This window comes from Anas platyrhynchos, chromosome 7 (genome assembly GCF_047663525.1).
Source record: "Anas platyrhynchos isolate ZD024472 breed Pekin duck chromosome 7, IASCAAS_PekinDuck_T2T, whole genome shotgun sequence".
NCBI lineage: Eukaryota > Metazoa > Chordata > Aves > Anseriformes > Anatidae > Anas > Anas platyrhynchos.
In genome coordinates, this window is record NC_092593.1 from 26,931,618 (window position 1) to 26,946,599 (window position 14,982).

Below are 14,982 nucleotides of genomic sequence, written 5' to 3' on the forward strand. Positions count from 1 at the left end.
GAAAAAGCGAATGCTGTGTCTGAGGTTTATTTTGATCAAGCTGACTCAAATCTGTATTTTTAGTGCATTCTGTATAAATTACTCAGAATCTATCATTTTAACAATAAGATGTTCACTACGTTATTAAACGTTGGAAGGGATCCTGTTTGCTTTCCCTCAAAACAAGATTTCTCTTCCTCCCTTCTTCCCATCTTTTCCCACTCATTTGGGGTCGCCTTTAAATTTTCTGAAGTTTGAAAATCTTCGTAAAACAAACTAGATAAATATATTAGGCACTTGAGTTTTACACATAATAATTTGTTTGCCTTTCAAATGCAAATAAAGTGACTGCAAATGAAAGAAAACTATTTTTTTATTTATTTAGGATTATCGTACAGGAATATTCATGCTGAGACTGGAGTCTCTCTTCTAACAGAATAGAACATTTCCTTCACATGTATATATTCCCTTCACATAAATTTTCACAAAATATGGCACTCTGTTGAAAATGGGGTGATTTTGATAAGTAGCATATCATACATTGGTGAATAAGGAGGCTCCCTATGTAAAAAAAAAAAAAAAAAAAAAAAAAAAAAGCAAACTGTACTCTGCACTTGTTCAGAGGATAACTCATTTTGTTCAATCAGTCTGTTGGGTTTTTTTTACTACATATTGGTATTAATTGAGGATTTTTTTTAATAGTATTAAGTTGTCGAGTGGAATGTCAGAGAAGCAGAAAGAACATCTGGCCCTTGCTTTCTGAATGTCTGAACTGAATGCTTAAGTTACAGTGCATCTCAAATTTGGGTAAAATTAAATGGTTTTAGTTTTTGTATTAAAGACTGAGTTGCCTTTACTTTTCAGAAACCTTCCAGAAATTGAAGGGAGCTTCTCTTGTCTTATCAGCTCTGGTGCTTGTTGCCTGTTCCCATAGTTTAAAAAATCAATACATATGTTTTTGATATTTGGCAAACTGAGATTTAATTTTGCAGCTGCAAGATCCCTGTACGAAGGGAATGCATCTTACAGAAATAAAATCATTTAGAGACCATTTCTATATGAGAGAATACTTGTGAGTGAAACTCCATTCCATTTCTGTTAGCAGTTGCTTCATTATATTTAATTACAAACAATTTCTACGTTACTGGAAATCAAAATGAAGACAAGAATAGTTACAGCCACGGCAGTGTGGTACGAAAGCCAAGTTGTTTTGAGTCAAAAGTTGAAACTCAGTGTTACAAAAATGAAAGTACAATTTTTAAATGTGGTACATCTCAGACTGCACTCATACACGCAAAAAATGTTATCAACCCCATGTAGTTTTTGTGCTTGCCTTACAGTCTTGCAAAGTCTAAAAGTATTATTATGGCTGTTTATAGTTTATATTGATCTCTAGTAAAATGTTGGTAATTGCTCTTCTCACCATTCCACTCTGTGCTAAACCACATGTTTTTGGGACTCTGAACGTGTGCATCATTATTTATTAAGGGTTAATCCAACACTGCATATCTCTTCATTGAGTATGCCTGACTTTGCAACACAGCTAGGTCCTGTGGTTTAGACAAAATAAAATGTTGGATGTGATCCCAGTTTTAATACTCCCAATTTATTATAACCATTGAACTCTGATCAGATCACGGATTGGATTGGATCCCAGTTTTTTAAATGTTTCAATTTATTGCTGGCTTGCAACCCTGATAAGAATACATATTTGATTAAAGCTTCAGTTTTCAAAAATTCCAGTTAATTACTTTTAGATTCTTATTAGATCATAGTCGTGTAGTATGGTATGTTGAAGTTATGAAAAAGTTAGTGGATGATGTTGCATAGGTCAAGGTCATAGTTTCATTTTTTGCTGACAGTATGAAGTTATCAGATTTCTGTTTATTACTGTGGCAGCACTTGCACTGGACAGGAGGACAGATTAATCCCAACCCATTGATTCTGAATGATGCTCATTTTAGGTCTGCTGCTGCTCTGCATACCAGAACATGTAATAAAAGACTACCACTGAACACTGAGAAACTGATGCGTGGTTATGAATAGCTGAGGTAGATGACTCTCACTTACCTTTCACAGGTTGTGACGTGGAATTCGGAACCAAATAGCAGTTTGTGAGCTCCTTCATAGGGCTAATCCACAGCTGGAGGGCATTTGTATGAAAATATTAGGCTGTGAGTTGATCCCAGAAAGTCCTACCTCAGTATTTCGCACTGTGGATGGCAAAATGGCACATGGAATTGGTCCTTCTCTTAAACTATTGCAGTACTATTCCATGTATTGGAGATTGCTGAAAATAGCCCTCTCCAGTTATCATAGCCGTGCCCTCTAAGTAAGACCCAAAGTCTCATCAGTGTCCTTGGTTTGCTCATCATTGAGGCACTGGTGTCACTTTGCTCTGGAGACCACTTTTCACAAGCTGTGCGACCTGCCCAGTGAACCACGAGGTCCGAGCAGCCCAGTGGCAATGGCTTGCGTGGACATGCCAGTGCAGTGTTTTCTGGATGTATGGGAGCTTCATTGCTTGGTGTTTTAAAAAATTAGACTGTAAAACAGAAATACTGTTATTAGAAACTTTTAAAGACCAAACTAATACAGTGAAACTGGCCAGTGTACTAGCCAGCCTGGGTAGTAGAGTGCTTTCTAGGAGACAGACTAATCTGGCTTAGGGATTTCTTAGATGCAGTACAGACCGTAGGTCAGCTCTTGGCCTACCCCAAAATCAATAAGAGCATAAGAATGACTTGGAAGCTGCATTTCGTACCTTGTCCTTCCAATTGTGATTTATGACAGAAGTCCTTGGCAGGCGCTTTGAAGTAAAGCCACAGCGCAGAATTCCTGTTCCCATTTCCAGTGGAAAAAAATGAAAGTACCATTCATGGGGATGGACAGGAAGTCAGTTTGTATGTGTGATTCTCCATAGCAAGCTTAAACCAAAGTAACTGAAAAGCTTGAAGTCTTCTCTGCTCGGTCAAAGCTGGGTTTTGCTCTCTAGTCCAAGACTGGTAATTAGGAAAACAACAAAAACAAGAGCAAATGTGAAGCCCAGACTGACAGACGGGGATTGTTCCAGTTCTCCAACAGGGATATTCTGTTCAATAGGTTCCAGGTTTGATGTCATTGAGTGTAGAATAAGGAAACGGGAAATACATCCTATCATGTGGAGCTAGGCCTGCTCCTTCCACTACAAGTATTTAATTCAAATTAAGGCACAGTATGTATGCAGTTGCAGAGGTGGTTGTGCAAACTCATGAGGTCTCACTAGGTGAGTGGGAGCTGCACATGGTAGGTACCTGTGCAGAGATGTCCCAAGTACATTGTATTACTACAGTATTATAAATAATTAAATCTACTTTCTTTCCTGAAGGTGGTAGGGCAAAGTAATCTCTTGAGGTGCATCTGTTGCGTACCTCATTGGCGTGTTGAAGCCTAAAGAGGCCACATTTCTGCTTGGATTTTGATTTCTGGAAAAAAATAATGTGGCATAGATTTAAAGACAGCTGGCCTAGGTGTCAGTAGAGGTGTATGACTTAATGATTTGTACAGTTGAAGCTGAACTCTCTGCCAGATCCTGTGTCATCACATCCTCCTTTTGAGTTAATTTTAGATGCTAGATTCAAGGTTCATCAGGAAGTGCTGTGATCCCAGGTCTCAGGTGATGTGTGGGCCACAAATGAGCATTGAACAAAGTTCTGGGCCACATGTGGGTGGGTGAATTCAGAACAGAAGGTAGTGGGTAGGTTCTGGGGTTTGAAAAACATGAACCTGCAGTAAAATTCACGTTATGTGGCAGACATTTTATTGGAGCCCAGTATTGCACAATGACTAGTGTTAGGCATGCTGAGTACTCACCTAATACAGGCTCTGCTGTCCTTCCTCAGGTATGATGTGCAGAATACCTGACCTAGATTTTTTTTTTTACTGAAAAGAACAAATCATAGCAGCCTGGGAATCCCTTTAAATCAGCGTAGAGAGCTAGGCCCACAACTTACTTATGGTCTGCAAAGTCCCTGCAGATACAAGGTCTTCTTACAGGAGGAGATTGAAGTTCCTGAAGGCATCAGAACATTTCAGTTGAAAGATACTAAAGAAGGAATTTTGACAAACCTGGAATGATTCCACTATTTAATCCACATTGCTACAAAACAAGGAACATCCTGTTGACAAGAGGCTGAGCAACCTGGTAGTGTAGTCAGCCTTGCTTTTTCAGCAGGAGATGGAACAGGGTGACCTTTAGAGGGTTCCTTCTACCCTATTTTATTTTTTTTCAATGAAATTGGCACTTCAGAAAACAACACAGGATAGTTACGAGCAGAGAAAATTGCATAATGTAGTAAAATACAGAATTTAATGTGATAATTTGCTTTTAGTAATCTGCTGCAATTCACCAAATGTAGAACTAATGTAGAAAAAAAGAGAGCTGCTGAAACTTTCTTAGATTTAGCAGCAAAAGTGAAGTCGTGCTCTCATTGAAGTTCATGAGCAGAAACGCACTGACCTCATTAGAACCAAAATTTTTCTTTACAGGGCAGGATCCTGAGTGACTTGGTGATCACTCCCTGTCACCCCTGAGATAAATGGAAGAACATTGAGCCATCTGTCTTTTCTGTCCAAAGCTCACACTTAGTCATCTGCAAAATTCTTGTTTTGTGGCATGAAACGGCTATGTTTCATCTTCAGTTTGTCATAAACTTAGGCTACATTGACCATAAAATTTCCTTCTTAGTTTTTTCTTTCCCATGTTTCTTTGCTTACAGCTATCAAAGGGCAGCTTTTTCAGTCAATTCAGCATTACATGGAAGGCATAGGATAGTTCTCCAGAATAGGCATTGTTTTGTGTTTAAAACTTGGTGGTTTTGATTGTTGGGCCACTTAATGCTTGTTGCAAGATCTATCTTAGCCCAAGTTAGTCTCTTACTCCTTTAAATTTGTGAGATGCCTTATTTTTTATTTATTTCCAAGACTGTTTCTGTGCTTCTCCCTGTAATTAGTATCTGTAATTGTAAATAAGTTGTTCAAATTCAGCACAATAGAATGAGATAGAGTGAAGAAACAATTGCATAGTTTATGGAGAGGATGTTTTTGACAAATATGCCTCCAGCAGAATGCCCTGAAAGGTAATGCTAAGTTAGATACTGTTGTATGGATATCTGTTTTTTTTTTATTATTATTATTATTATTATTATTATTATTATTTTATTTTATTTAGCTGTAAGACTTGCCTACCTCTAGAGTTTTCCTAGATGATGATTGAAAAAATATAAGTGAATCTTTTCCTGATAAAAGATGCAGGTTTGAATCAAGTTATTAATGTCATTATAGACCATGCCCGTCTGAAAAATGAGTGTGAAATAAAAAAAATTAAAAGCACTATACTGAAATTATTTCCTCAGATATTCAAGTGAAATATATCCATTCCCATCAGTGATTATGGCTTATGAATATCTGAAGGCAGGATGTTTTCAGTCCACTATTATGTAAATGAATGAAAATACAATATTTTAGTTACCAAAATATATTTTGCTAGCAGCTAGAAAGAAATTAAAACATTAAACCCAATGGAAATCTAAGTGACCTCCTGCAGAAATAGGCTGCTTTCCTCTAGACAACCCGTTACTCAATATATGTATGAATTAGGTAAATGAGAGACAAAAGCAGAAATGTTATGTAAAATCACAGTTGAAGTATTAAGATACTAAATCAGATGTAAATTGAGTAATCATTGCGGTATGTAGATCTCGGGGAGAGTCACATGAGTGGGGAAAAAATCAGTGCAGCAGCTTTTATTCTGCTGTTCACAAGGAAGAACCAAATGAATGGGAAAATGTTTAGCATCTCAATGATTTCAAAAGACTTAAAGATCAGGTTCTTTTTCAGAGTTTAGGTGCACCTCAAACTGCTTGTACACACACTCACCTGCTCTTATTCTGCTCCTTGTTTTGTGAAAAGGATAGAAATTCTCCTAAAAGACCTATCGCTCCCTCCCTGTTTCTGTTGCATGTTTTATCTGTTGATATTCTTCCTTCTCCCCCAGGAATACCTTTCATTGACTTAGCCAGCATCTTTCTTATTCATATATATGCTTGCTCTTCAACAAAGACTGTTGCTTTTAATCTACCTTACAAGAAATGTTTCTGTATTCATCTTAAGTACAAAACAAGGTCCCTGAACCACTCAGTATTTCACTATTATAAAATACACCGTTTGGTCAGCAAGTGTATTTTTTGTCCATTAGTTGTGTTTGACTACTTAGATTGGCACCTTGGGGCTTAAACTGTGTCATTCTTTGTATCTGCTCAGTACTAAGCACAGTCAGTGCATGGCTTATTTTTTTTTTATTTTATTTATTTTTAAAAAAAAAGCATCGCTCTTGTGCTTTCCCTGAGAAATCAGAAGAAATAGTACCACTTGCCTTTTTGGATCCATTGAACAACTTCAGTGCTGTCAATAGACCCTCTGTGCCCTCAAAAGTAAGAGCAACCTTTCTGCAGAGACACAGATTGGTCACAGGTGCTTACTGGCAACTCTGGGTTGCAAGCTACAGGTTGTGCTAATCAATTTTTACCTTATATTGAGATATAAACAGAGAATACTCCATAATCTCATAGGTATTTCATACTTGTGTATAAAAACATGGATAAAGCTGAAGCTGTAACAGCTTAGCAGAAAGTACTGGGAAAAGCCATTGCTACTGCAGTAAATAACTAGCAAAAATTGCACTAAAAGCCACTGCTGATACAAGATGAGGCATCTGGAAGTGGCACGTGTGCCTAGTCCTGCTGGGACTTGACTCTGTCCTAACTTGCTGCTGAAAGCATGGTCGCAACAGGGCTTACACCACCACTTCTAATGTTGGTGGGCTGGAGCACATTTCACATAGCATCTGCCTCCAGCTCGTGTTCTTGCACCAGTAAGCCAGTATGCAGTGCTCCTGCCCCTGCTTTCCATGGGACTGTCACCAAACAAGTGCTTCTGGTGGGGCTTGTGCTGCCAGAAAGCTGTGAGCTTTTTGCTTTTTCTTGCCAGGCTTTGTGCTGACAGGACATCCCAGAGCTCATGGGCGTGCAAGGGAGATGTTCAAATGCCTCAGTAAAGACTGTGCTTTTTGTCATGGTCATGTTTCTGGTTGATTGTTCTTTTCTCCCCTCTCCAAAGCTGTTCTGGTGTGAAATGCAGCCTTGCAGAAGTAAAAGCCCATGGTGTCTCCTGGGCCGAGCTCCCCTCCTGTTGTCCTTACACTGCGATCAGATCTAGTGGCTGTTTGTGCCTCCAAGCAGCTTCTCGTGCCTCCTGTTGGGTGGCAGACACCCTGAGCCTTGCGTGGGGGTGGCAGGACTGCTCCCAAGGCGATAGCTCCTTAGATGGTGACTCCCTGCACATCTCCTTCCGAGCTAGGGCTGGTGTTGGGCCTCCAGAGCTGCAGGCTGGGTTGCATCCAATATCTGCCTGTTTGCTCCTTGTTGCAAGCAGTCTTTGATTTCCAAAGTTTGTTATGACCCTGGCCTTCTTTGAGCTACTGTGCTGCTCACACTAAGTCCTGCCTTTTAGTTTTTTTTTCTGCATGGATTTTAGAAGGTTCAACATTTTCTTGTTCCCTGCTCCCAACCCAGCCACTCACTCTGGGGAGCCAAGAGATGAGGAGTATCTGGTGTGGCTTTTCCTGGCCCTCTCATTCCATTCCTGAAAGCATTCCTGGGTGTGCTCCACAAGCCACTTCTGCTCCACTCCTTTTTTTTGGAGTTTTCTTGAGGTGGTCCCAAGCAGCTGCCTTCCTCTTGGTGAGCTGCTGTCTTCTGAGCCAGCTTTTGCCTGTCAGTGTCTCTGTCACTGATGTCAGGCTAAAGCATTTTACATTGTGTTTGTCACAGGCGGCGAATACATATGTGGTCATTGACAGTAGCTCAGCAGAAACACAATAACTTGTTAAGCCACAGTAACTCAATCGTGTGTCTGAGCTCTGAGCTGCAGCTGGAAGGAGCTGCTGGGGCTGTTAACCCTTCTGTGGCTGTTGCACTCCGGGCTTGTGCAGCATTTCATGCGGTAATACATGCACAGTCAGCATATGGGATTCGTGTGGGTACATCAGGTAGGAAGGCTGAAAGTAAATGAGGGCATTTACTTGATTTATAGTGCTGGGGGTGTGCTACCGAATATTTCATGAGGTGTCGATAAATGTTTTCAAAACACTGTGTCCCACTTTCAGAAGTACGTGAGGCATATTAGATACTGTCTTCATTTAACTCATTTTCAAAACATGCAATGTGTTTTGAAAATGTTGCCTATAGTTTTATTGAGCTTATATATTTTATCAAAGTACTTTTTTCTACTGAAATGATTCGCTGTAGAGAAAGGTTCTAGCAATAGCTAGTGGGTCTTGAAAGTGACAGAAAAGATGAAGATAGGATATGTGTTGGATGCTGTTGAGGAAAAGGTAGGTCACAGGAAATAGAAAGGGCATTGCTTGATGCAGCACTTCTGCTGCTTGTTCTCAGACTGCTGGTGTGCAAAGGCTGTGTTTTTACAGAGACACGGCTAAGGGAAGTTGATGTAGTTGTCATGCAGTGATTTAACTGGAGAGCGTGGTGTTCAGGTGGCGGAAGAGAGCAAGCAGGACTGATATGGGATACCCAAAAGGAAATATATTTAACTTCCCTTCATTCTGAGAGGCTTTTTTTTCCCCTTCCCTCATCAGGAAGTTTGTAGAAACTTCAGTGCTACACTAAATTGTTCAGATGGTGACCTGTGCCTCTCCTCATCTCTGGTTTCACTGCCAGCATCGTGGTGCTGAGTGACATTTTATCTTTTGTCACAAGTTTGCACCAGTTGTTTAACCAGACCCATCCTGTGCTTCAAGTCTTGGACTCTTGTAATTACTGTTTGTTCATAATAACTGTAAGCTGGTTGCTATGATAATTGTGTTGATTTGGAATGATTTTCTTTGTGTTTTTGTGGTGGGAAGTAAAGATAATGCTTTTTCAGATGGGAAGAAGTGCAGAGGAAGATGCAGAAATGTAAAAGCAATAGACTGGGATGCAGCAGAAGTGGCCTGCTTTGTAGGGTTGACAGAGCGTTGTAGGAGAGAGAGAAGAAATGCAACATTTATTTTTTCTATATCTCAGTAAAGGATTCCTGTGCACCTACTGGGACGTGCTGCAGAAAAAAAGATTGCTTTAAAACTGGGTGAAAACATGATGCTGAAATACAGTGAGCGTATTTAAAACTTCAGAAAAATGCAAAGCAATTTCCAAGGTGAAAAATGTAAGAGAAGGCCTGGAAATCCAGGCAAACAGAGAGAAGGAAAGAATAATCAGTCATCTGGCAGTTTGTTTCCATATATTTGAACATTTGGATTGAAGTGAAAAAGAGATCACAGAGCAAACTTTATAGATTTGTGTGGAAGGGTAGAAAAGAAACACAAAATATTAATGCAGTTGTAATAGCTGTGCTGAAAAGATGAAACATTGATCATGAAAAATTTGACATAACCTGGTATTGGCTGGTCAGTATAATATAGAATGGAAATAATTGTTCTTGAGCAGGTTTGGCTTACAATAGTGGAAGCAATTGGAGGTTGCATTCAGAAGTAGAAGAAGGTAGACTTACTTACAGGAACAAAAGAAAATTGTGGTGACCTAATTCCAGCTTTTGTTGTGCAGAATATACCATTATTGATAGCAGAACAAATTACTCTCGCTGTCAGACATGAAAGCAAAAATCATGTGATGCTGCTGTGCTGCGCACTCTTTTGCTTTCAGATAGGTCTTAAGTACCTAGGGGACAGGTGATGTATTGGTCCAAAGAATGTTATGTCTCCTCATTTCTGAGAAACTGTTGGGACTCTTCTTGTGAATGTGTGTTGTGCCTTCCGCACTGGCATGTGAGAAGACCATTCCTTGATTGCAATGTCCTCCTGCTTTTCTGCACTCTGTCATCCCACGTGGGCCTGTAATAATTCCTCATTGTGTGCCATGAAGCTTGTACCTCTGCTGATATATTCGTGTACCAAGGTCTGTGTTAGGCTTTTTGATCACTAATTGAGGCCAAAGCCCTTCAGTTCTCTGGGCTTTTAAGAATCACAGAATCACAGAATTGTCTAGGTTGGAAGAGACCTCTAGATCGTCGGGTCCAACCTCTGACCTAACACTAACAAGTCCTCCACTAAACCATATCCCCTAAGTTCTACATCTAAACGTCTTTTGAAGACCTCCAGGGATGGTGACTCCACCACTTCCCTGGGCAGCCCATTCCAATGCCTCACAACCCTCTCAGTAAAGAAGTTCTTCCTAATATCCAATCTAAAACACCCCTAGCACAACTTTAGCCCATTCCCCCTCGTCCTGTCACCAGGCACATGGGAGAACAGACCAACCCCCACCTTCCTACAGCCTCCTTTAAGGTATCTGTAGAGAGCGATAAGGTCGCCCCTGAGCCTCCTTTTCTCCAGGCTGAACAAGCCCAACTCCCTCAGCTGCTCCTCGTAGGACTTGTTCTCCAGGCCCCTCACCAGCTTCGTCGCCCTTCTCTGGACCCGCTCAAGCACCTCGATGTCCTTCTTGTAGCCAGGGGCCCAAAACTGAACACAGTACTCGAGGTGCGGCCTCACCAGAGCCGAGTACAGGGGGACGATCACCTCCCTAGCCCTGCTGGTCACGCTGTTTCTGATACAAGCCAGGATGCTGTTGGCCTTCTTGGCCACCCGAGCACACTGCTGGCTCATATTCAGCCGACTATCAACCATCACTCCCAGGTCCTTCTCTGCCTGGCAGCTCTCCAACCACTCCTCTCCCAGTCTGTAGCTCTGCTTGGGGTTATTGCACCCCAGGTGCAGGACCCGGCACTTGGCCTTGTTGAACTTCATGCAGTTGACCTCAGCCCATCGGTGCAGCCTATCCAGATCCTCCTGCAGAGCTTTCCTACCCTCGAGCAGATCGACACACGCACCTAACTTGGTGTCATCTGCAAACTTACTGAGAGTGCGCTTGATCCCCTCATCCAGATCATTGATGAAGATGTTAAAGAGGACTGGCCCCAATACCGAGCCCTGGGGAACGCCACTAGTGACCGCCCTCCAGCTGGATTTGACTCCATTCACCACAACTCTTTGGGCCCGGCTATCCAGCCAGTTTTTAACCCAACAAAGTGTACGCCTGTCCAAGCCACGAGCAGCCAGTTTCTTGAGGAGAATGCTGTGGGAAACGGTGTCAAAAGCCTTGCTGAAGTCAAGGTAGACTACATCCAGAGCCTTTCCCTCATCCACCAAGCACGTCACTTTGTCATAGAAGGAGATCAGGTTCGTCAAGCAGGACCTGCCTTTCATAAACCCATGCTGACTGGGCCTGATCGCCTGCTTGCCCTGCAAGTGCTGCGTGATGACTCTCAAGATAATCTGCTCCATGAGCTTCCCTGGAAGAAGATTCAAATAATCTTTTTCAAACTTCATCTGAAAGTCAGAAACAATCTCAAAGTGCCTTGTGAATTTTAGTAGGTGAAGAGCAGAATAATGAGAAGCAAGGACAGCTACCAGCCAGACAGAGTTATTGAGGAGTGCAGGAGCTAATGGTTATTTGTGTGAATTTTTTTAAACAAAAATAGATAGATTTTTACATTTCTGATGTAATCCCATGTGGGACATGTAAAATATTAATCCTTCTGCAAGAGGGTTTCTCTTGAAGTCTCTTTATGTATAAAAGATGGAAATCAGCAATGTAGACCTCCCTCCCCGCTTCACTGATGTTTGAGGCCATATTTGCAGCGAGAATCCACCCCCATCATAGCACAATGAGTGCTCTTGGTGAAGAGCTACCTGGAAAATTTGTTTTTTGCACAAATGTCCCAGGTGATAACTTTGCCACAGATTCCTTTATGTGAATGATGAATGTGTTTTTTTCACACATGGGCAGACTGGTTTTCTCCACAAAACTCTGCTGTATAATCTCTCTTTTATCTTTATTCACAAGTCCTTGGAGGATAAAGGCTTCTGCATGCTTTCAGCTGCTCTTTAATTATTACTAATTTGCTAGCGATGGTTTGTGGTTTAGATGGAAATGAACGATGACCACTACTTTTTAGCTTGTTGTCATATATAGTTCCTCCATGATGACTTTTCTCCCCATACCGTTGTCCATTGTTTTATGAAGAAAAGCATGACTGTTACCAAGGTCTATACCACTGTCACTATTAGTTTTACCAAGAATAAGCTGCACATCCCATCGTTCTGTGAATTCCATTAAATTCTCACCATCTCAAGAAGTCCTCAGCCAGATGAGCCAGAGCAATTGGCAGTAAAATGGGAGAAGATACACCTTAATAACTGAATTTATCACACATTGATGCTGGGCTGTGCCCTCCATAAGATTCTCCTGAAAAATTTCCCTTGCAGATAAAGCAAGCGTTGTGCAGAATCTGCTACAACTTCAAGATACTGGCATAGCCTGTGTGAGTTTGCACTTGGTGCTAGCACCTGTCATGACCTGAACCATCATTCAAATGCACAACAGGGAGTGCGTGTGGCATTGAAACATGAAGCGAAAGAGAAGTAGGGTGAAGGGTATGGAAGGAGGAGGAGATTGTACGGAGTAGAGAAACTCCAGGAAGAAAAAAGGAGGAATTCTTAGGAAGCCTAAGTGTAGAAACCTGAGAGGTGTCAAGGATACACTTGGATTAGAGTTTATTTCTTCTAATTGACCTTTAATCTCTAAGAATAATGCAGTAGATTACATTCAGGCTTTGTGAGACCTTTTAATGAAAAAATAAGAAAAATAAAAGAAAATGAACTAACTGGGCTGGAATCAAGAACTTGAAGAAAAGCAGAAATGGTGTATTAGGAAAATATTACTCTCTATCGTCTTAGTCCTTATAAGAAAGTATTTCGAGAGAAAAAAGGTGATGTGCTCCACTGAGGAAACATGGAGTGGAGAGCAGACATCTCCTCTGTCAACGGCCTTGTATCATATGCAGGCTCATCCCACTGTAAAGTATGCCTACATTTTAAGCATTAAAAACTTGCCCTTTTATTTGGCACCCTCACTAGATACGTCCTCACATGGATAAGGGAGAGGTCTAACTGAAAAGCCTGCATGGTGCACATTAATGTACTCAGACGTATGTGGAGAAAAGCATGTTGTTCTCATTAGAATTATTTGTGAAGCTATAAATCATTTGAAAAGTAATAAACATTTATTTTGATGATACAGTTCTAATGGAACAAAATAAGTGGCATGAATCTCATTCTCCACTTAATAGCAGCTGTCTGCCAGACTGGATCATCAGCACCAAGCTCCTGATGGGCTCTTCTCTTCTTTCAAGGAACTGTTTTCTTCATGTCCATTCAAAACTCTTCAAAACATCTTCATTTTTCACTCTGCAGAGTCCTGAGGCTTAACTGAGGCAACCAGGTCTGCTTACACCCTTTGTACTTACTCTTCTTTGGTACTAATTATACTATTCCTTCTGTGCTGATGCTGTACTTCAGATACAGTAAACAATGAATGTTGGCTTCTTCTGTCAATCACTGCATTTCTGTATCTCTCTTCCATTCTTCATTTTTTCATCCATGCTTCATTATTTTCTCTAAATGCTATTTACTGCATACTGTGATCAGCATTCTGCTTGATCCATCTCACGGCATTTAATTATGCTGTGTTGAAGAGTAGCTGAGCAGTTAGTAGAAGTTGCATGTGCCTTGCTATAGGTTGTTGTGTTTTTTTTTTTTTTCCTTCAGCATGAATGTTGAATCATTGAATATCAGCTGAGTTTGAAATTTACCTGAATATGTTTTACTATTCCAAAGAGATTACACAATGGCCCTGATTAGCAGCAGCATTTTGTAATACCACTTAAGGCTTTATCACAGTGGAGTACTGCCAGTAATAGTCTTTAATTCACTTATATGCACCAATTCATCTCTGTCAGGTTTCTATTAATTTCTTTGCTGTTTTACTTTTTCCCTATCCTGTATATAGTGAGGCGTGATTTCCCCATCTATTCAGCCAAAATAAAATTAAAAAAAATAAATCTTCAGCAAATGAACTGTGGTCCTTTGATTTGAGGCAACTCTGCCATCTCTCCATTAATGTTCACATTTAATCCACTTTTCAAAAGTTAGCTTATTTATAAGAATCTGGGTGGGTCAACTGTACAAGGGACAGTAATCATTTTATTGGCTACTTTAGATTAAATGTTTCAGGATTGGGTGAGGTATATTAACCGCAAAGTGGAGAGCAGCTGTAGAATTAAAACCATATGTGTGCACGGATATGCATATGCACCTCTAAAAAGCCACTATATTCAGCATTGTGTTTTTTTCACCGGAACAATGACCACCTTGGTTACAAAGGTGATTTCCAGAGACAAATGTTGTGTGCACCATTTTGTTTCATCTGGCACCAGTTCACTGCGTAGTGGAAGATCTAAACAGTTGGATTTGGAGCTGGTGCTCCAAATTTACATGATGAATCAGTGTCTGTGGTTGCTGTTGAAGCAGATCCAACTGCATATTTGTTCTTTGTTTTTCATTGTTAGGATTGGTGCAAAGCATCAGGAGTTACGGCAAAAGCAACTGAGAGGCCTGCTTGATTATTCCACTAGTCCTGGAGGACCTGACATTGATGATGATGAGGTGGATCCAAATTATGCTAGAGTGAATCACTTCCGAGAGGCGTATCCAGCAGCGAGCATTTACAGGCCATCATCACCAGCAGTAGCAGAAACCTTTGTATATCCACGTGATTCTGCTTCAGCACCAATGGAGAGGGAGCACTTGGAAGGATTGTATGCAAAAATAAACAAGCAGCACTACCCACAGACTCCTGGTGACAGGTAACATTGCCACCTGGCATTAGAAACAATAATAGCTTGGCAGAGGGGAGATTGGGGCTGGGCAGGGAGGCTGTTCAGATGCCCCAGGCACCTGTATTTACTGACTAGAAAGCCATGGATTTCCTCTTAAAACTGTAATTTGCTCCAGCAATGCCCCTAAAGCATCTGAGCAAGGCAGCAGTCAAA

The 14,982-nt window shown here is 40.9% G+C and overlaps 1 protein-coding gene across 7 annotated transcripts in view; it reads left to right on the plus strand.

Moving 5' to 3' along the window:
- Positions 1–14,982, plus strand: part of PARD3B (par-3 family cell polarity regulator beta) — a 399,043-nt gene that overhangs the window by 303,468 nt on the left and 80,593 nt on the right. For 5 of the 7 annotated variants that reach the window (XM_072041061.1, XM_072041062.1, XM_072041063.1 and 2 more), the window contains one exon: positions 14,500–14,796. The exons of the other annotated variants lie outside the window; for them this stretch is intronic. In XM_072041061.1, coding sequence (XP_071897162.1) covers positions 14,500–14,796 — 297 coding nt within the window. The remainder of the gene's footprint in view (positions 1–14,499; positions 14,797–14,982) is intronic. 7 annotated transcript variants of the gene reach the window in all.